The 21495-nt window shown below is 38.3% G+C and overlaps 2 protein-coding genes across 2 annotated transcripts; one reads left to right on the top strand and one right to left on the bottom strand.

Annotated features, from left to right (window-relative positions):
• Nucleotides 1–124: 124 nt before the first annotated feature.
• LOC132857783 (E3 ubiquitin/ISG15 ligase TRIM25-like) lies at nucleotides 125–2946 on the bottom strand. Its single transcript, XM_060887819.1, has 3 exons — nucleotides 2253–2946; nucleotides 1203–1262; nucleotides 125–872 (listed from the first exon to the last, which is right to left on the bottom strand). Exons 1-3 carry the CDS (start codon nucleotides 2911–2913, stop codon nucleotides 343–345), a joined length of 1251 nt encoding a protein of 416 aa, XP_060743802.1. The 5' UTR covers nucleotides 2914–2946; the 3' UTR covers nucleotides 125–342.
• A 1834-nt stretch (nucleotides 2947–4780) lies between these two features.
• si:dkey-24p1.6 (protein sel-1 homolog 3) lies at nucleotides 4781–21028 on the top strand. The gene is made up of 23 exons (XM_060888435.1): nucleotides 4781–4926; nucleotides 5790–6288; nucleotides 7354–7480; nucleotides 7565–7686; nucleotides 7769–7884; nucleotides 7981–8045; nucleotides 11631–11763; nucleotides 11852–11987; nucleotides 12086–12229; nucleotides 13283–13482; nucleotides 13577–13756; nucleotides 15238–15357; nucleotides 15446–15586; nucleotides 15704–15766; nucleotides 16014–16187; nucleotides 17713–17840; nucleotides 17976–18059; nucleotides 18183–18273; nucleotides 18424–18511; nucleotides 18616–18725; nucleotides 18936–19063; nucleotides 19917–20019; nucleotides 20341–21028. Exons 1-23 carry the CDS (start codon nucleotides 4873–4875, stop codon nucleotides 20491–20493), a joined length of 3159 nt encoding a protein of 1052 aa, XP_060744418.1. The 5' UTR covers nucleotides 4781–4872; the 3' UTR covers nucleotides 20494–21028.
• The last annotated feature ends 467 nt before the right edge of the window (nucleotides 21029–21495 follow it).

The raw sequence follows: 21495 nt of genomic DNA, 5'->3' as shown, positions 1-21495 counted from the left end.
GCTCGTGTCACTCGAACGAAGTCACGTGACTCGTGCTCTGTACTGCGACTGCGCAGAAGACTGAACTGAGAGAAAATACAGTTTATTAACAGTTTATTCTTCCACTTCTGAAGTCTGTCACCAGCAGTTTGAGTAAAGTTTATCATTTATGAGGAGACATTGAACATTTTTATATCAACTATAATAAACCCATCCTAATAGTGCATACAGTTAAATAGTCTGTTTCTACATTCTGCATTCATTACTGTTCCAGTTGCTGCACACAAAATGTCCAGTGTAGCTCAGGGACAAATTAAATCTCACACCTCACTTATAGTTTTTATAAACACTTTTACTAACATTTTATTTTGGATCACAAAACCTGACAGATGAGTTATTATAACACATCCAGACTCCAGCGTATAAAGGCTGAGTAAATGTGGTGTGGACTCTGTGGAGGAGCCTCATGGTGTCAGAGACGCTGTAAAAGGACAGAGTTCCTGCACTGTGATCCACATACACTCCTATTCTGGAGGATGATGGACCTCTGAGCTTAGTCTTAATGTTGTTGTGATAGAAAGAGACAGAGGAAGAACACCACAGACTCCAGGACTGACTGTTGTGTCCAAACAAAAACTCAATACCGTCTCCTTTCCTGCTGATGTCTTTATATGACACTGATATGTCCACATCATCATATGTCCTCCTCTCCACCTCCCAGTAACAGCGTCCACACACACTCTCCTTACACAACACCTGAGACCAGGAGTCAAATCTCTCTGGATGATCAGAGTATCGCTGTTGTGTCTTACTCCGTGTCACCACTCTGTTCTTCTCAGACAGAATGAGTTGATGATGTGCTGTGTTTGGATCCAGAGTCAGATAACAGAAATCTACAGTAATAAAATGTCCACATGTTAGATGTTAATCACAGGATTTATAATAAATGTGTGTGAGACACCTGTCTGTGTTTCTGTCCTCCTAATGCAGCTCTATAAACATGGATCAGATCTAGATCAACAATACAGACATGTCTGTGTGTGTGTCTGTGTGTGTGTGTGTCTGTGTGTATGTGTGTTTTGTAAACCTACATTTTAACTCGGTGTGTATGTTTGTGTGTGTCTGTGTGTGCATCTGTGTGTTTTTGTATGTGTGTGTGTGTGTGCGTCTGTGTGTGTGTGCGTGTGTGTCTCTGTGTGTGGGTGTGTGTGTGTAAAACCTACACTGCAGAAAATCTTCTCTGCTCTTTGGTTCTGAAGGTAAACTCATCTGAACTGCTGCAGCTTTGGAGACACAGAGACAAAATCAAGACAGAAAAATGACGTGGAAACAGTTTAAAGTGTGAATGTGAAAAATTTGCTTCCTCACGTTTATTTCAGACGTCAACAACGTCACCATCTCAATTTATTCATCAGCTTAAATCAGCTATTTTCTCCACAAATGTAAGATTTGTACTTTGTTTGTCTGCTAAATTGATCTTGATGTCATTTACAAGACTGATGCTAATACTGTGTGATTTTCTGCAGTCTTGTTCCTGCTTACTTCTTATTTCTGTTAGATGAATTTTATGGTTCTTTTTACTGTGATACAGAAACAATGTTTGTTTGTTCACCTTGTGGTCTGATTTTGTTGAATTTCTCCTCACAAATTTGCTTCACTCGTTTTTTCAGACCTGAGAGAGATTTCCTCACTCCATCAAATGAGAGATGTTGATTGACAGTGAAGCTGGGTGAGTCGTCACATCCAGGAGAAACACAGAGAGACGGGAAACTCTACAGAGAGGAAACACATCATAGAGAAGGAGAAAAGTGGACGAGAGGAACGAATGAATCTCAGACTGAATCAGAACAAAGACACACTTGTGATCTCAGACAGGAACATTTCTTGTTGCTGTAATGAGCTTTTAGGAGGAAACTTTGTGAGGAACAGCGCCCTCTGTAGATCAGACAGTGAGTGTTACCTGGAGGAAGTGGATGTCATATAAATATTAAGCAAATATAAATGTGCCTTAAAGAAGCTTCAACACTTTTAGAAGTAAAACAAAATAGACTTCGAAATCAGAAAAATCTTTCACATGACCATGATAAATATCATCATCATCATCATCATCATCATCATCATCATCATCATCATCATCATCATCATCGTTATGCAGTTGGCTATTTAAAGTACACTGACACACATCTTTACAAAACACACTTTGACTTTTAATAAAAATGCACCTTACACTGACTGACAGTCATATAACCAATCAGATCACCTCAATAGAAATTAGATTAGAAATAGAATTTGTAGAAATTGACTTAAAAAAGAATAATAATATCCAGTTCTCACCTGTTTTTTAGTTCTTTCTGCTTTAGCTGAAACTGTATCATGACCTTTGTGTTCTTCCATCGTACACAAGTAACAGATGAGGCTTTGGTCAGTACGACAGTAGATCTCCATCAGTTTGTCATGTTCAGAGCAGATCTTCTCTTGGAGCTCCTCACAGGCTTCAACTAACTTGTGCTTCTTAAAGGCAGGAGACTGATAGTGAGGTTTAAGATGATCTTCACAATAGGAGGCCTGACAAACCAGACAGGACTTGACGGCTTTGTGTTTTCTCCCTGTGCAGAAATCACACTCCACATCTCCAGGTCCAGCGTAACAGTGAGCAGGAGAAGCAGCTTGGAGTTCAGTCTTCTTCAGTTTCTCCACCACTTCAGCCAGCATGTTGTTCCTGCGTAGAACAGGCCTTGGAGTGAAAGTCTCTCTACACTGAGGACAGCTGTAGACGCCATTCACATCCTCCTGATCCCAGTGAGCATTAATACACACCTTACAGAAACTGTGACCACAGGAAGTAGTCACTGGATCATTCAGGAGATCCAGACACACTGGACAGCTGAAGTGATCCACAGAAAAATGATCTACTGAAATACTGACCTCTGCCATTTTCCTGCACTGAGAGAGAGTGAGTGTGTGTGTGTGTGTGTGTGTGTGTGTGTGTGTGTGAGAGAGAGAGTTCGGTCGTTCGGTCGTTCGTTCGATGGTTCGTTCGTTCGTTCGTTCGATGGTTCGTTTGTTCGTTCGTTGGTTCGTTCGTCGTTCGATGGTTCGTTAAGTTTCGTTCTCTAAGTTTTGTGTTATAGTGTAACAGAGAGAGAAGCTGCGGCTTTACAGAGAAAATGAGCTCAGACTTTTTAATGTAAAGAATCTCTTCTGTGATTTAAGTCTTTATTAATTGAAATGATTTTGTCATGTATTTGAATAAGGTAAATCATCACATTATATTTATAATATTCAGACACTTTTTACTCAGTACCAGGGGCGGTTCTAGACCTTCTTTAGAGTGGCTCCAGCCCCCTGTCTGTGATCTCAGCCACCCTAAAACTATAATTTTTACTTACAAAAATAAACAATAAAAATTACGTTAAAATGCAGGACATGTCGTCGATGGGAAAGAAAATTATTTATCAGTTTGACGCAAGAGCGAATTTTTTTACTTTGCTTTTACGCGCGTGCGTTGTAGTCTTTCAAAAGTGCGTCATCAGCTGTCTGCTTTATTTGAACGGAGAAACACAGGCACGCGCAACGTGCACGCGCAGTCGGAGATGGATGCATTTATCTATAACGTTAATCGGCGTAAGACGGTTATAGAAGGTATTTTATGAAAATTAACTGCATTATTAAATTAAATTAAAAAAAATCAGTTATACCAATACCAGTGAAATGTCACTATTCTTATTACCAGAGTTGTAGCACAAACAAAATATTAATGCAAACAATCCATTCAATACAAAATAAAAATAACATTTATTGATTTGGTCTTTGTCCTGTGAATATTTTTTATTAATGACTGTATTAATTGGACACAGTGTTTGTAGAGAATGCACACACATAAAATGATTTGATTCAAGACTGGCATCATTACATCATGCATAAAATTTTGGTGTCCACTTTTGCCATTTTAAATAATACCATAACGTTTGGCTTACTATGTAGTCATATAATATATAATATAAAACTTTTACATTCTCACTGAGGGCTAAAACCCCCTAAAGATGAAATCCTAGAACCGCCCCTGATTTGAACCTATAATACAAACATGAACAAAAACACATTTGTTCTTTTACTCCCCTAAAGGCTAATTCAAAAATATGTGTATTTTAAAATAAAGTTTATTGTTTAAATGAATGAATGAATAAATGAACAGGACGGTTTTCACAACATGTAACAAAGAGCCTGTGGTTCATAATCCAGAGCTCAAAAGCCCTCATTTATCCACTTTTAAGACTCCTAATGGTTCATTTCAACTGTTTGGAAGTCTACATTTTACCTGGCTTTTGCCTTTGCATGAACGGGTGGAGCTGCAGCTTTGTTTGCCTACATCTGAACCTAACAGGATGTTCTTCCGCTTGAGAAAACTTCTCATATTAACAGTACTGTTTAGAGATTCGTAAATGAATCGATTCTTTTAAAACGACTCTTTTAAGTGAATCATTTAGTCGAATTGATTCGGAATCAGAAATTAATTTAAAACATCAACTGTTAAAAATGAAATCTAGTTATAACATTCAGAAAAGTTATATTTATTCAAAACGTACTTTAATGCTGTGGCATCGAAAAACACACATATATAGTGTATATATTTATATAGTTAGGCGATTAAATGTGGAATACACTGTGATCTTATGGAAATATAGTGTTACAGTAGGACACCGCGTTATGAACCGAAACGAAGCTCGCGTAGTTCGAATCACTAGAAAGAATCGAATCACTCGATGGAAAGTGACTCGTATGAACGCCGCTGTGAGGCTGGACGTGATTAAAAAAAACACAAATCTCATGTAAACGTTACGAGTTATGATTAACTTCAACTGTGTATTAATTAGAGAAGAAATATAGTTTTAAATGGGAGAATTAGAGCGAATCTACAAGAGGGAGTCACTTCAGCTCGGGATTCTTGTGACTAAAGTTAATTAGTGACAAATTAATGAGTTTAAATTCACTATTTTTTGTACCTCAGTAACTTCAACCTTTTTTTTAACTAAACCCAAATATATTAGCAGCCTTTGTTTTTCTAAAAAAAAAGCACAGTTGATAGAATATTACAGTGAAGTCAGTGGAGAATAAATAAATAAATAAATAAATTATTGCTGTATCTGTATAAAGTATTTATATATTTGTCATTTGTTCCTTTATGGCCACATGAACACACAGCTGCTAGAAATGATCTGTGTAGTCTATATGCATAGTGACTGTAACCTGTTATAATGCATTCATAAAGCACTACATAGTACATGATTACATTTGTTTATGAAAAGTGATCACAATGCTTGCTTTGTGGTATGAATAACACTACTACTACTACTTCTAATAATAATAATAATAATAATAATAATAATAATAATAATAATAATAATAATGATAATGAAAGTGACTTATGACTGCATTATAACATTTGGATGAATGTGTCCAATCCACAAGCAACCATTCACACTGTTAAAAACACTATATGTATTATATATGTGTACATGTATTCAGGATATACATTTTAAAATATAGAAATTTATCCGTTATGAGCGAGTCAGAAGTGAGGAAAAACCTCCTGACAAATAAAAAGCTTGAGAGGAAACAGACTCGCTAGTGTAACTGGAAACTTATACTTATATGGTTGATATAAGGAGAGAGAGAGAGAGAGAGAGAGAGAGAGAGAGAGAAAATTATTACTTCTGTCTTGTCAGAATTAAATTGGAGGAAATGGATAAATATCTAATACAGAAATCTCTTCAACCCCCCCCCCCCCTCTCTCTCTCTCTCTCTCTCAGGTCATTCTCTGTTCAAGTTTCAGCCAAAGCAGCTCAGGTGCTCTCACACTCCTAAACCCTCATGAATCTCCAGTCTCTGTCCACCCGCTGTGGGTCCGTTATTCCTGCAGCGATCCATCGACGGTCCACCTGCAGGTTTTGGTCTCTTTTGACACCGGAAGCACGTCTGTGATCTTCCAGCGTCAGTGGGAATGTTCTCCTGGTGCTCACAGAACACGTGTTGTGAAGATGCATCTCCCTGACTGGTTGGTTTATCAGCCTGACTGGAGAGTAGCAATGTCTGACTGGGTGCTTAGCTGTTTTGTCCGTGTCTGGATGAGCAGCAGTGTATCGTCTGAGTCTGAGCCGGGCCGAGAGTCTCTGGCCAGCGCGGTGGAAACTTTCACCGTCCTCAGTCCTCTGAGTCGGCCGTTTAAAGAGCACCTTCTGTGTCCTAGCTGGGAGACGGAGATGATTTGGAAAGCTCACAGATGGAAATCTGAGTGTCCAGTGGAAAACGGTGCGGCCAATACACTCATCAGTCCAAGTTAGAGTTCACATGGAAACAGACAGAGATCAGATTATGTCAAGTTCTGACCCAACTGTGATTGATGTGTCTCATCTGCTTAATGAGCTGCATTGAAACTTTGCCTCTGCATCACAGTCTGCTTCCAAGTGAACTCAGTACAGTTTGATTGCAATGAGAAAAGTGATTCGATTGAAGTTAAACAATCCTGTCGAGTTGAGTGAAGACAAAAACATGCTCTAATGATCTTTAAAGACGTTTCTTTGATAAACAACATGTATCATATCATCATGTATAGCTATACTGATAAACAACCAGAACAATGTCATTGTTCCATTTAACAATTATCTTTTAAAACTGGAGCATAGTTTTACTTAGTATCTGAAAATATATACGTTTAACAAGTGCAAAAAAGATATAAACAGCGTGTGCAGCTGTAAAGTGGCATAATAGGAGATATTTCACATATTCAGCACTACAATTTATGAACATATGGAAGATAATGCACATACAGTAGAATGACATTCAGAGACACAGTCTGATATCAGTACAGCTCATGATAAGTGATCATATCACAATATTGATACCATAATGTATTAAAGTACGTTAAACTGGTGGATAAACTAATCCACAAGGAGCAAACACTGGATGTATAAACACTGAATGCAGCACCGACAATGATCAAAATGATTAAACTTAAATTAATTTAATTACTGAGACAATTATATAATCATTTATTCAGCACCTGCCAGTTCAAATAGCAGTCAAGCTGAAAAGCTTCAAGTTACATTTTCTTATATATATATATATATATATATATATATATATATATATATATATATATATATATATACATATATATATTTATTTAACTGATAAACAAGGGGCCAGCAGTGCAAGCTTGGGGGACTTGGGATTTAAACTCATAACCTGCTGATCAGTAGGCCAACACCTTAACCACAAAGCTACCACATCCCCAATAATAAAGGTGTGAAAGCATGCCAGGATGTTTATCTGAATGTATGCTGATTCATCAGTGATGCTGATTTTCATATCTAGAAGTTTCCAGTTTGTTGTCCTCGCTCTACGGCTCCTCCGGGGAGAACTTTGGCATCACTAGAACTCTCCATCCGTTCACCAGCAGATTGCTGGAAGGACAACGTCTCAAATCTGTTACATATCCATGGTAGTTTTATTCAAATTCTATTAGATTTGTTCTGGTCAGTAACTGATGACGTGGGAATTAAAGTGGTAATATTTTTCTCCTTAGGTGTGCCTTCTCTCTTTGGGTTTTATTAGACCAACATTGTAGAGAACATCTGTGTGGGATTTTACATCACCTAAACACGCATGAGAATTACGCCAGTCCATCGCTGTTACTCACACGTACAGGTGAGTCAAGGTTTCATCTCTCTTCAGCATATCCTGTATGAACTGTAAACACTACTGCTTTCATTTTTCTCCTCCTCTGAAGGTCACCTCCATGTACAGCTGGAATTAGAGGGCGGTTCACAATCAGCGTTTCTGTCCTCCTTCACACTTCCTTTGCACCAGTGGTGCCTTCTGAATCTGGAGCTGACAGGAAGAACGGTCAGAAGTTTAGCTATCACTCGGAGAAAAGACATTCTATATTTATTTATATATGTTACATGATATCTAACCTGATACTAATGATTGTGACCGTAGGGGAAAATCACGGCTGCATGTATTGAGGGAGATAAACAACCAGTTATCGAGTCATCAGAATACACGTGAGTAGGTATGAGAGGAATCATGGATTTAACCTGAAGTGTAGAGGACAGTATTATGTAGTATTATGTGCAGAAAATCAAGCTTTTACACCTATTTACACAGCAAAATTTATATTTCAGTATTAATACATAATTTCCTGTTTAGATTGGGCTGTATTTACTTGCCATAGAAGTAAATTAACTCTTTTAATCAAACATAAACGGACATATGAGACGTTTTCATTCTGTGTAAAGAACTGAATGACGTTGTGTCTGTGAGTCTGATCTAAAATAAGTCAGGACTCTGTCGTTCTTTCAGTGTTCAGTGTTTTAGACGTGTGTTTTTTCCCTCTGTTGAGAATCTTACACTGAATTTTAGTGATGAAGAGAAATCTGAGCTGCTTTTTAGATGAACGAGAACTCGGAGCATCTCAGAGAGCAGAAACGGGTTTGATATCAACATTTACTCTGAAGATACAAACATCTGTGTGGAGAAAAATAAAACAATTTGTTTTTTTTATATTCTATAAAAATATCACCTCTAGTATTGTTGAGAAAAACAGAAATCCTGATGAAACACTACAAATTCTTAAAGTCCTGAGTGTCTACTTTCATATGTGCTTCATATTAACACCACTGTGGAGTGAGACATGATAAATGACTGGTCCTTCCTGTAGCCTCCGTTTAAATAAAACTGAAGATGTCTTTGGATGGAGTATCTACAGTACTGTACATGATGATTGAGTATCTCTCAATAATCTACATGATGTGTAATCATATTCCTGTAGAACAGACAAAGGAAAATGATTTGATTCTTATTGAGGTTTATGGACTTGAGAAAGTGGGTTTAAACCGATGGGTTTATAACGATGATTCATTAGGAGTCCAATCTCGGGAGGCTCCAATGTTATCCACAAAGAGCTGGTGTGGGTGCAGGTTTCTAATCATCCAAGGAACCACACCTTCCAAGGAAAACACAATGGATTCCTCCTGTTTAATCAGGTGATCTTGGCATTCAGTCAACTCAGGTGTGGCTTTTGTTTGGTTGGAGTGCCACGTCAGCCCTTTCCAGATAAGATTGGACATCCCTGCATTATCGGATTTGGTGTATACATTCATATATGACGTATTGGTTTGAGAGCATGGACAGATCTGGTCATAAATACCTTATCAGAATACATGTATGCAGTTGTGAGAGTTATAATAATACGATTTACATCAACAGGATTCTTGATACGAGTGTTAGAATTTCAAAACAGCGGTAGAGGTCATAGAACGTATCGGCTGGCGTGTCAGCTGGGGTGACGCGGCGTATTTCAGGAGAATGAGTTTGCATGGTCATTGAGGGTTTGGCTTTCACGCTTGTGTAACAGGGCACCACATCCTGCTGATTTTTTTTTCCCCAGTTACCATTTTCAAGCGACAGCATGTTGATGTTATAATGAGAACACCAATACGGTTATACAACACAGATAAGTCAGCTTGGCTAGTTAGCGATGTATATAGAAGTATTAGCATGAAAGTATTAGCTTGTCATAGTGACAGAAGCTCCACAGTGTAACACTGTAACAGAAAGACATATACTATGTAGGCAAAAATTGTATGTACTGTACACATACAGTACATTTTAAGGTTTAAAGTTTAAAGTTGATCTGTTTGAACAGAGTGGTCTAAAGGACTAAAGCTCTGCTGCATCACAATCAGTGTTGTATAAAGTATTAGAAAGCAATACTTGAGTAAAAGTACAAGTATCGTACTAGAAAAAGACTTTGGTAGAAGTGAAAGTTACCTTTTAGAATATTACTCAAGTAAAAGTCTTAAAGTATCTGATATTTACTGTACTTAAGTATCAAAAGTCATTTTCTGATATTTAATGTACTTAAGTATTTGAAGTAAAAGTAAAAAGTTAAATTTCAGTGATTTTCTGTAGGCATAAGATCAGGGGCGGTTCTAGGATTTCATCTCTAGGGGTTTTAGCCCTCAGTGAGAATTTAAAACAAGAAGAGTTTTATATTATATATTATATGACTACATTATTATTAAATGGCAAAAGTGGACACCAAAATTTTATGCATGATGTAATGATGCCGGTCTTGAATCAGATCAGTTCATGTATGTGTGCATTCTCTACAAACAGTGTGTCCAATTAATGCAGTCATTAATAAACAATATTCACAGGACAAAGACCAAATCAATAAGTGTTATTTTTATTTAGTATTGAATGGATTGTTTGAGTAAAAGTCTACATTTTATCTAGGAAATGTAGTGGAGTAAAAGTGAAAGTTAACGTAAATTTAAATAGCGAAGTAAAGTACAGATACGTGACATTTCTACTTAAGTACAGTAACTAAGTATTTGTACTCCGTTATATTACAACACTGATCACAATGAAGTGAGGGCTAAATCCCACTGCATCACTGAATGTCATTGTGGGTAATAGAGCAAATGGTTAGTTAAAATAGACCAACATGCTGAGAGAAGTTTAAAGAAAACACCACCATAAACAACAGCATCACCTACATCAGAGTAGTGCCCAAGATGTTCCTGCAGTTAGTGCTGCTATGTGCAATGCAGGTTTTCTTCATCAAAGTTTCTCTTCAGGATCATTAGCTCCATTTCCCTGTTTTGGTGCCCTCTAGTGTGTAAACAATAGAGAATGTTAGTACAGTAGGTTGCTACGGAATTCGGTCCAGGATTCTTGGAGAAAAACTACAGTCCGTATATAACTTATCATCTTGTATCGAGTTGAATTAAAGTTAATTAAAGTTTAAGTTTTATTGTCCTGTTTTAGTGAATCTTCATCTCTCGTCGTTGCCTTCATGCATTTCACCATCATGAATATTTAAATGTCATTTTATTACATAATTATGACCTGAATTCACCGAATTGTGTAGGGTTGATTTTAATCTCAGCAGTTTAAAGAAAAGAAGGCTTTTCAACGTATACAGTATAAGTGTGAAAAGAATTCTATTCAATTCATTTCAAATTTATCTGTATGGCACTTTGAACAGTCTCAAAGCAGCTTTACAGGACATAAGAAACATAATATAAAAAAAATTATGTTATACGAATATTAATATAATAAAAAATTTCAAGATTCATAAAATCTTAATTAAAAAAGTACAAACCTAGGGGGGCACGGTAGGTTGATTGGCTTCTCTGGAAAATTGTCTGTAGTGTGTGAATGTGTGAGTGAATGAGAGTGTGTGTGTGTGCCCTGCGATGGGTTGGCACTCCGTCCAGGGTGTATCCTGCCTTGATGCCCGATGACGCCTGAGATAGGCACAGGCTCCCCGTGACCCGAGATAGTTTGGATAAGTGGTAGAAAATGAATGAATGAAAATGACAGTACAAACTATTTTGGTCAAATTTAAAATAAGAAAAAAAAGTACAATCTTGTTTAAATTTTAAAGTAGTATCTTGGTGTACATAATGAAGTAATAAACTTGTTATGGATAGTTACATTACATTGTGAACATTATATTTATTTATAGATTTATTGGCTTAAATAATGAATATGATCTGTGTAGTACAAAATGCTGAAATATAGAAACAAACAGGATCTCATGAAACATGTTTCTGAATGTTGTCTTCTGTTCTAAACAGGTTCAAGACGACGGTAAAGATGGATGATACAGACGGATATTTTGTGGTCGCTGGAGATAAATTTCTAAAAGGCTTTGAAGGCTTTTATGGTCCTGTAACATATTACAGAACAAGATCACCATCTGTTAAGCTGGTAAGATTCAGCTTTACTCTGCATTGTAAAAACATTTGAGTATTAATATAATCATAACAAACTTAATGATTTTTGATTTCCTTCACAGTCTGAGCTTCAGCTTCCTCAGATACTGCAGATGGTGAATATATCTGGATGGTTCCTGTCCTGTCAGCAATTTCGGTCTGAACTTGAACACAAAATAGCCGAGTATTCACGTGAAATTGCTGCAAAGACACCGAAAGGTGTGTGTGTCACTCTGTAGGTCCACACGGTGGCGTGTTTTCCTATAAAATTGCACACTGTTTCCTCGTGCTGAGAGCTTGCCATGCTTTTATTCCAGAGAGATGTGTGGATGTATACACTGAGCTGACACTGAAAACCAATGCAGCAGCATCAAGGTCACAGTGCAGCTCTGATAAAGCACTACAGTGTCCTCAGAGACGACCGGTGGCTCGACTGGTTCAGAAAATAATCGACAAACACGGTGAGGGTGAAAACGCCACGACTATGACATCACTTCTTTAAGTGATACTCTGTTAGTTCTTTAGATATTCTGTGAGGATAAAATATACAAATATATTTATTTATTTGGGAATAGGATTATATTATGATAATGATATATAATGAGTGATACTTGCAGGTTATTTGTTTATTATACCATGAATTTTCCATTTTATATATATATATATATATATATATATATATATATATATATATATATATATATATATTTTTTTTTTTTTTTAAAAAGTGGATTATTCTTGCACTACGGTCTGATCTCCTCTTTGGTCACAGCTCACAACCTTGGGGTAACCATGGACAATCAAATGTCCAGTGTTAGTCAGGTGTTTTTAAAGCTGGAGCTTTCAGGAAAGAGACATTTTATGATTTTTGGTTTCTTGGCAACATAACATTCATTCATTCATTAATTTTCTACCGCTTATCCGAACTACCTCGGGTCACGGGGAGCCTGTGCCTATCTCAGGCGTCATCGGGGCATCAAGGCAGGATACACCCTGGATGGAGTGCCAACCCATCACAGGGCACACACACACTCTCATTCACTCACACACTCACACACTACAGACAATTTTCCAGAGATGCCAATCAACCTACCATGCATGTCTTTGGACCGGGGGAGGAAACCGGAGTACCCGGAGGAAACCCCCGAGGCACGGGGAGAACATGCAAACTCCACACACACAAAGCGGAGGCGGGAATCGAACCCCCAACCCTGGAGGTGTGAGGCGTACGTGCTAACCACTAAGCCATCGTGTCCCCATGACAACATAACAAGCTTCTTTTATTTATTTTATATTTGTGAACTTTGAAATGGAGTTAAAACAGAAAGCTGGTGTTGGAAAGACTAAACGAGAACAGGAACTAGTTTTGCAGACAAACATTCTGTCATATTTTAATGCAATGTAAACTGTAAATCAATACAAATACCTGTAGCCTATTTCTCAGTAACTTTTAGGAAATTAGTCATACGTACAATCGTAGCGTTATAAATAAACACGTCTGAAATGTTCCTCAGGCTCCGTGAGTCCAGCTGCCGTCGGCCGAGCTTTGTACGTTGGCGTGCTGCGTGCGATGGAGAGAGAAATGAGTGTGAAGATATTAAGCAGGCTGATGCCTTCTTTATTACAAGCAGGGTGTTTAGGAGACAACCGAGCGCTCCATCTCGCTTCTGTGCTTCACAGCAGTGGACTTGGTGTTAAGAAGCAGCCCTACAAGGTGGGTTCATGTGCGGTAAACATACATAAAGAAAAAGATGGTGAGAGTCATATTTGTGTGTGTGTGTGTGTGTGTGTGTGTGTGATGTTCTCAGGCCTGGTTGTTGTCAGTATTGGGAGCTCAGAAGGACTGGAGGCTGGCTCTTCTCCGCATGGGGCACCTGCACCAAGTTGGTGTTCAGAGTGTAGCAGCAGATCCTGAACTTTCCTACGCCTACTATTCTAACATTGCCAAGCAAACCTCAGCTGACCGTCTCAATCCTTCCTCACAACAGGTATTGGGTTTTATTTACCATCTAACACTACAGCTATTAACCCACTTCTCCCAGTGTATACAACTGACTTAATTTTCCTTTCGTTTCTGACATGAGGTAAAGTTTACACTCATACACACATAGAAGATGTTTCCTCTACAATTCTTACTACATCATGGCTTTTAATGCTCACTAGGAACACTAAAAGATGGAAGAAGGCAAAATTCCATTTAATATCCAAAAAATAAAACCTACACTGATTATTATAATATTTTTTATTATTTATCTTGTGATAAAATTTTGATATTTGATATTGATATTACAGTTTTTATTCATGGAAGTAGTCGTATTATTCATTCATTCATCATTCATTCAATCGTTTATTGAAATAGATATTTTTTTAAACAGACAATTGAAAAAAAAATCAAAATGACCAGAGCTTTACAATAAAACTGAGATACTGTATATCACTTAAACATTACTTACACTGACATTATTTCCTGTACAGTGTCACCCAAATGAGGATAAGGTAACCTTCTGAGTCTGGTTCCTCTCAAGGTTTCTTCCTCATATCATCTCAGGGAGCTTTTCCTCACCACCGTCACCTCAGGCTTGATCATTAGGGATAAATGTTAGAGAAAAACTAGATTTGTAAAGTTCGTGGCAACAAACATTGATGTTGGCTTTGACGAGGCAAGTATTCGCAAAGGCCAGTGCTTTTTGGAGGCAAGTGGACATAAGGGTCAGTGTTACTTTTGGAGGCAAGTGGACATAAAACTTTTGAAATCTAGTGGAGCGCTAGGGTGCCAAAACATTTGGAGGCAAGTGGAGACAAGCATGTGATGTCATCCGAAAACCTGTGACGCAATTCCCCTCCTTGGGCTGAGTGTTTTGATATGTCACATGTCCATGTTGTGCTAATGTTTTTTGTTTTCACGTGACATCACGTGACATCATGTGATGTCATCAGAATACACGTGAGGAAGTTCCCCTCATTGTTCTGAGTGTTTTGGTATGTCACATGTCCATGTTGTAAAAAGTTTTTTGATTTTGCATATTTGGGGGCGGGGCTACGGGACAACCGGAAGGCCAGTTGGTACACCAATATACTTTGTTCAGAGTCTCGCCCTAAAGGAGCTGGCCAAGTTTGGTGTAGATAGTTCGAAATCTTGCCGAGTTATAAACGTCCAAAGTTTATAATGGGAGTCTATGGGAAAAAAGGCCAATTTGAGACTCGGTACCGGAAGTACCGGTACTCGGACTCAGAAATTTTAAAAGCAACAAACTTCACACCAGGATCTACAACATATCCAAATTTGGTGCATGTGGCTCGAAAGCCCTAGGAGGAGTTACTCTTGATAAATTTTTGTCTTAAATAGGAAAACAGAATGTTGGCTTCTACAAAGCGACATAATAATAACTTAATGTGAATTGTTAAAAGCACTAGACTTTGAATAAATTGAATTTAACTGAAATTAAACATATATTGGTATATTTTGTAGACGTTTGTCGAGTCAATATACCTCCACGATGAGGAAATCCTGAAAGCCCAAACCAACGAGGATGACGACATCTTTCTTTGGCTCAAACTCCAGGCGCGCAATGGCGTAGCAGACGCAGAGGTAACCGATGCCACGCTTAAACACAGTCAATTCAGCATCAGAATGAACATTTCCTTGAATGTTCACTGGCGTATGAACATTTGTTCAGCGAGCAGTGGCTCAGATGCTTTTCTGGGGTCAGCAAGGTGTTAATACAGATATCCGAACGGCAGTGAGGCACTATGAGAGGGGAGCCACCAAACTGCAGGATCGCGTTTCTATGTACGACTACGCCATCGTTCTGCTGACGGTCAGAAGCTTTTAGGTTCTGATTAGCCTCTTATAAGTAATTCTATTCTGTAAATACTGCTGATTAGGTAGATGAAGAGTGAGATATAAATTCTACTCATTTCTATCCCCTTTTCAGGGCCAAGGAGTTCCACAAGATGTGCCAAAAGCTGTCACTTTCCTGAAAAAAGCAATGGAACAGGTACAAGCTGTAAACAAGCCATGATCGATATTTTTCCATTTCATATATTACTCTATCATATAAAGCGCTAACCGTCATTAACCTCTTTTCCCTGATTCTGGGTTTTTAGCATGTCTGATCCACAGAACAGATCGTATTTGTCATTTTCTCATCAATTCATTTTTGGCTCAACGTTAAACCAAGCTTTGAACAAGTGTATATTGTGTGTGTTGAATGGTTGATAAATGTGCTTTGCTGTTCACCGCAGGGCTTCACTCCAGCCATCACGGCTTTGGGGTGGTACTACGAGCAGTTTGAGAAGAACTACGAGCGAGCAGTGGAGCTCTGGGAACAGGCTGATCAGCTGGAGAATCCAGATGCTGCAATGAATCTAGGAGTCTTGTACTCGCAAGGCCTTTATCCTGGACAAGGACCCGACAAAGTTTGTTTACTTATTTACTGCTTAAATTATTGGTTAATTGCTGGATTGGTTGAGTGACCGGTTTGTTATTTCATTTGTTGAATGATTTTTTTGCTAATTGATTGGTTGGTTGCTTAATTGTTTAACTGTTTTTTTTGTTGATTATTTATATATATATTTATATTTATTCATAGAGAAATTATATTTTGTGTTTCTCGTTCCTTGCCCCAATTTATAAAGGTGTCAATTCCTTGGATCCTAAGCTATCACCCTAGACTGGGTGGTAACAGCTCTGTGAGTGATTGATTAGTTAGTTATTAGGTTGAGTGATTGGTTAATTTGGTTAATTGCTTGGCTGGGTGAGTAATTGGTTGACTAATTGGTTGGTTGAGTGAATGGTTAATTTATTGATCGGTCGGCTAATTGCACGGTTGGGTGAGTGATTGTTTGATCAGCAGATTTCTGTTGTTTGAATGAACGGCTGTTTGAATGGATGGTTGGTTGGTTGGTTGTTTCTGTTATGAAGTGAGTGTGGTCCAGTCCTGCTTTCAGACAAGCTTTTAATTGGGGGAAGTCGTGGCCTAATGGTTAGAGAGTCTGACTCCTAACCCTAAGGTTGTGGGTTCGCGTCTCGGGCCGGCCACGACTGAGGCGCCCTTGAGTAAGGCACCGAAATCCCCTAACTGCAGCATAAATGGCTGCCCACTGCTCCAGGTGTGTGTTCACGGTGTGTGTTCTCTGCTGTGTGTGTGCACTTTGGATGGGTTAAACGCAGAGAAGGAATTCTGAGTATGTGTCACCGTACTTAGCCGTACGTCACGTCACATTCACTTTAATTTGCAGATTTATGATTTTTTTTTTTTTTAAAACCCTTTATTTGGATAGTTCATTTTAGACACTCTGCAATCTCTGAGCAAACCATCCACACAACAGACAACCTGTCAAGGGACTATCAAAAGAAACATGAACTAATTCTTAATAATATCTCAACATAATCTATAAACTATTAACTCATCCTTTTTCGTTTCACATTACGGAACAGTGGATCATCTACAAACTATCAACTTGTCCTTGATGCTTTCAGAATTACATTTACACTCCATATGGATCCTGTATATCAACAGGATTATACATTTATACATATACATATATACATCTATTTATTATGCAGATTTCTGTAATAAAGCTTTCTTTCTGTTTTTCAAAAAAAAAAAACATTTTACTCCAATCTTCCATTGACCATGCAATTATTCTAAAAGATTTTAAATATAGACTAATTATATGAGTCTATCATGCGGGAAAAAACTCGCTTTGAAATTCCCACTTGTCAAATTCAAATTAAATGCTAATGTATTTAACCAAAGTCTTTTCATTTATTATTCTCCGCTTGAGTAACCTCTTTCACATATAAGTATTGTAACAAATGGCTTGGACTTGGGGGACACAAGAACAGAACAGAAAGCAATAATGGTGTAAGTTCTGCACGAGTACACAAGCAATAACAAAAACAGTGAGTAAGCGTGTTATTGCTTTCGTCTGTCTTTAGGTTAAGGCGTATAAGTACTTTCTGAAATCAGCCCAGAGAGGCCACATAAACGGGGGCATTGAACTAGCTGAAATTTGGAGTCAAGGTATTCCTGGATATGTGGTGCGACATCCATCAAATGCTGTTCTGTAAGTCGAAGGCCAAATTGTACAAAGCTTTCTGATGACCTGAAATTTAAAAATAATCAAATTAATGTTTTTGTGTATTCAGGCTTCTATCGTGTGGAGTACATTTATATTTAGTCTATGAATTTTTATCTGTAGGTGGGTGAAGTGGGCATCAGAGCAGAATGGATATCTCGGAACAGCCTTGAGGAAAGGCCTGAATGCCCATCTTAAGGGGAAATGGTAAACACTTATAGACTTGTGCACTTTGCATTAGTATTATTTATTTTCTACATTTTGAAATGTTCAGATTCAGTGGAAAGCAACACTTACTTTTTAAATTTTGTGCTTTGTTGTCTTCGACAGGTTCATGGCATTGCTTCATTACCTGATATGTGCCGAGTGTGGATTTGAAGCAGCTCAGTTTAACGTAGCATTTCTGTGTGAACATAGTCCTGTGAGTCACATGATCATCACGGTCATTTAAAGACATTAGCGCGTCTTGGTTTACGAAGATTTTGCATCGTTTGACGCACAGAACATGTTTAAGGTGCAACTTGTGTGTTTGTGTTTTTTTTTCTTCCCCCAATTTATATTTCCCTATTAGCACGGATCCTTAAATCCAGTATTTCTGACCGAGTGCATGTTAAGATACTACAATCTCTCCATTCAGAGCCAAGATCCTTCACCATACGGTAATTCGTGACATTTAATATAAACTTTTTAATATAAAGATGTATCTGATGATTACATTCATAGCAGGACTGCATTAGTTATCCTTATTTTCCAAACTACTCAGCTCTGGTTAAAATGGGAGACCTGTTGTATGAGGAGCATGCACAGGGCAAAAGAGACCTTTCACATGTAGTCGAGATGTACAAAAAGGCAGCGCTTAAAAACGACCCACAGGTAAGACACACTTGACCAGAACAATCAGATCGCATTAGTACTGATGAGATTATTATGTTTATTGACACTAATAGCTTATGTACTTTGTGGTTATGACATTAGAGCGCATAGTGGAATACTAAACATCCTCTAAATGTCTTTGTCCTTTTGTACATGCCAGAATGCTCAATTTGGATTTGTGTGTAAGTGTGTGTTCACATTTTCCTACAGGGATGGTACAGTCTGGGGCTTCTCGTTCAGGAAGGTCACAGATTACCACCAGCGGTACTCTCCGAACTAAAGATGCTACAACATTATTTTGCAGACAGATACACCCTTCTTACCAGCCTGTACCACAGGTATGAGTATATCCTAGTCTCAGGTGAGACCAGAGGGTAACAGAGCAACCGAGGTCTGAATTTCTGAGACCTCTCTAGTCACAACTGACGAGATCTCGAATCTGATTGGCTCACTGCATTTATGGACCCAATGAGGTTTATAACGACAGGACTTTTATGAAATCTAAAAAAGGTTAGGGGGGCACGGTGGCTTAGTGGTTAGCACGTTCGCCTCACACCTCCAGGGTTGGGGGTTCGATTCCCGCCTCCACCTTGTGTGTGTGGAGTTTGCATGTTCTCCCCGTGCCTCAGGGGTTTCCTCCAGGTACTCCGGTTTCCTCCCCCGGTCCAAAGACATGCATGGTAGGTTGATTGGCATCTCTGGAAAATTGTCCGTAGTGTGTGATTGTGTGAGTGAATGTGTGTGTGTGTCCTGCGATGGGTTGGCACTCCGTCCAGGGTGTATCCTGCCTTGATGCCCGATGACGCCTGAGATAGGCACAGGCTCCCCGTGACCCGAGGTAGTTCGGATAAAGCGGTAGAAGATGAATGAATGAATGAATAAAAAAGGCTAAATTTAAGAGGATGTGTGAGTAGGTTAGTGGTGATAATGTCACATGTTTGCCAACAAGCTGTTTTTATTTGTTGGACTGAGATCTGAGGTCTGATTTTCGGGTGATTTACATAATCTCAATTGTTTATCCATAAAATAGATTTAAACAGCCGTGTAATAAGAGTCTAAACACGAAAAGCTTTGTACCGTAGATTTCGACATACCTTTAATCTGTTGCATTTAATCTGTGCACTCCTGTGATCAGTAACAACGTTGTGTTGAAAAAAATATTGTTAATTCTTTATTATTTTTCTTTTATAGATGCCGAGACTCTAACAGTGACGAAGCGTACCTCCCCTGTACTCTTGCTCTGCTTGCTACACACCTAGACTCCATACACACACATGGACCTACTACTATGAAGGTCTGTACCAGATCAGACTAGTCTTTCTTTCTTTTTATTATTATTATTTGTTTTAAAGAAAGCAATCCGTTAATTTCCATTCGAATACCAACTCACTGGTATATGAATACCTACACGAACAGCTCGTTCACAAGGAATTGTAAGGTGGACACTCTACAGTACATAAATGCATATGTGATGCATTTATCACATTTGATGCATAAAAACATTTCTTTTTGCATTATCATTACTTCCAAAATAATCTTAATCTCCTCTGAGGGCTTGCGTTTTCCCTGGATGACTAAGCAGCAGACTCTTTATCATTTCTCTTTATGCTTACAGCTACTCAGCGCAATGGCGGTTGCCGTCGCCACTCTCTCCTTTTTCAAACTCGTCCCTGTCATCCTTCGTCAGAGGACAGTATCAAGCCACCAGAGCTCAGGATCATCCGCGAACACAGAGGCACCAGAACAGGATGAGACTTTTGCATCCTGAGTACAACTCAATCTGGAGATAGAGGAAAAAAAATATAATTTTATTTCATCATGGTTTGAAAGACATTCAGGAATACCTTTTTATTTATTTTCAGCTTGACTGCTAAACACTATTTATAGTCTAATCTTATTGGTTGTCTTGTCAAGTCCCAGAACTAAAGCACCTTGTGTGTATGTTGTTGTAGGAAAATAATCAAAATTAAGATTTGCTAAGAAATATACACAGCTGCACTTTACCTAATTAACACAACCTGCACAACTGAAGCTCACGTTTGTACACATCTTCTCATCAGTAAACATCCTGTACAGGAGGATGGGGATTATTCTGTGATGTTTGTTAGACAGGTTTAGATTTGCACATGTTCTGAATGTTTGAAGAGTGTGTGTGTGTGTGCTTTCTGATCTGCTGGTGGGATTAACTGCATCTGAGCTGCATCTGTAGCATTGAATAATCTTGAAAAGGAGAGATTGAAAAGCACAGAAGACTGAAGGACATTCAAGCATGGTGTAATAAAATAAAGCGTCTACAGAAAAAAGCGCCTCTTTTAAATTTGTAGCTGGATTTGTCATAATACAGATACATACAGATTTGATACTGTAGTCTTCTGTTTTCACTACATGACTGGGAAGTGTTGTGTAATGATGAACAAGGCAAGCAATCGACAGTTCAAAACAGTGTTACAGAGATGATCCCTCTTTCATAAAAATTCATAAATAGTTCACGAGGCATTCATAAAATTTCCAGACACAATTTCTACATATTTATATTCGGAATCAAAAAAGGTTATTCGTTCATTGATAAACACACTAACTCAGTTTGTCAGTCTGCTTTTCCTGTGGTGATGAGTTCACCCCAGACCTAAGGTCTCCATTCCTGACCACAGAATCCAGACTGCTTCTGGGGAAACATTGGCATTGCCATGCCACCTGTAAGAGATGTAATTCCTACAGCAGGTCCTGCATCTGTCCTGAGGTCTCCCTCCAGTAGGACAGACTGTACCAA

This window comes from Tachysurus vachellii, chromosome 15 (genome assembly GCF_030014155.1).
Source record: "Tachysurus vachellii isolate PV-2020 chromosome 15, HZAU_Pvac_v1, whole genome shotgun sequence".
In the NCBI taxonomy this organism is placed as follows: domain Eukaryota; kingdom Metazoa; phylum Chordata; class Actinopteri; order Siluriformes; family Bagridae; genus Tachysurus; species Tachysurus vachellii.
Note: the sequence above shows the minus strand (reverse complement) of the source record. Positions and strands in the feature narration are given on the sequence as shown.

Coding starts and splice junctions, on each gene's coding strand:
- si:dkey-24p1.6 (XM_060888435.1), top strand. CDS start 4,873: ATGGGAGAATTAGAGCGAATCTACAAGAGGGAGTCACTTCAGCTCGGG. Junction 15,587..15,703: donor ACGCCATCGTTCTGCTGACG/GTCAGAAGCTTT, acceptor TCCCCTTTTCAG/GGCCAAGGAGTTCCACAAGA. Junction 15,767..16,013: donor TGAAAAAAGCAATGGAACAG/GTACAAGCTGTA, acceptor TGTTCACCGCAG/GGCTTCACTCCAGCCATCAC.
- LOC132857783 (XM_060887819.1), bottom strand. CDS start 2,913: ATGGCAGAGGTCAGTATTTCAGTAGATCATTTTTCTGTGGATCACTTC. Junction 1,263..2,252: donor ACAAATTCTATTTCTAATCT/AATTTCTATTGA, acceptor GTGTCTCCAAAG/CTGCAGCAGTTCAGATGAGT. Junction 873..1,202: donor CAGAGAAGATTTTCTGCAGT/GTAGGTTTTACA, acceptor TTATTACTGTAG/ATTTCTGTTATCTGACTCTG.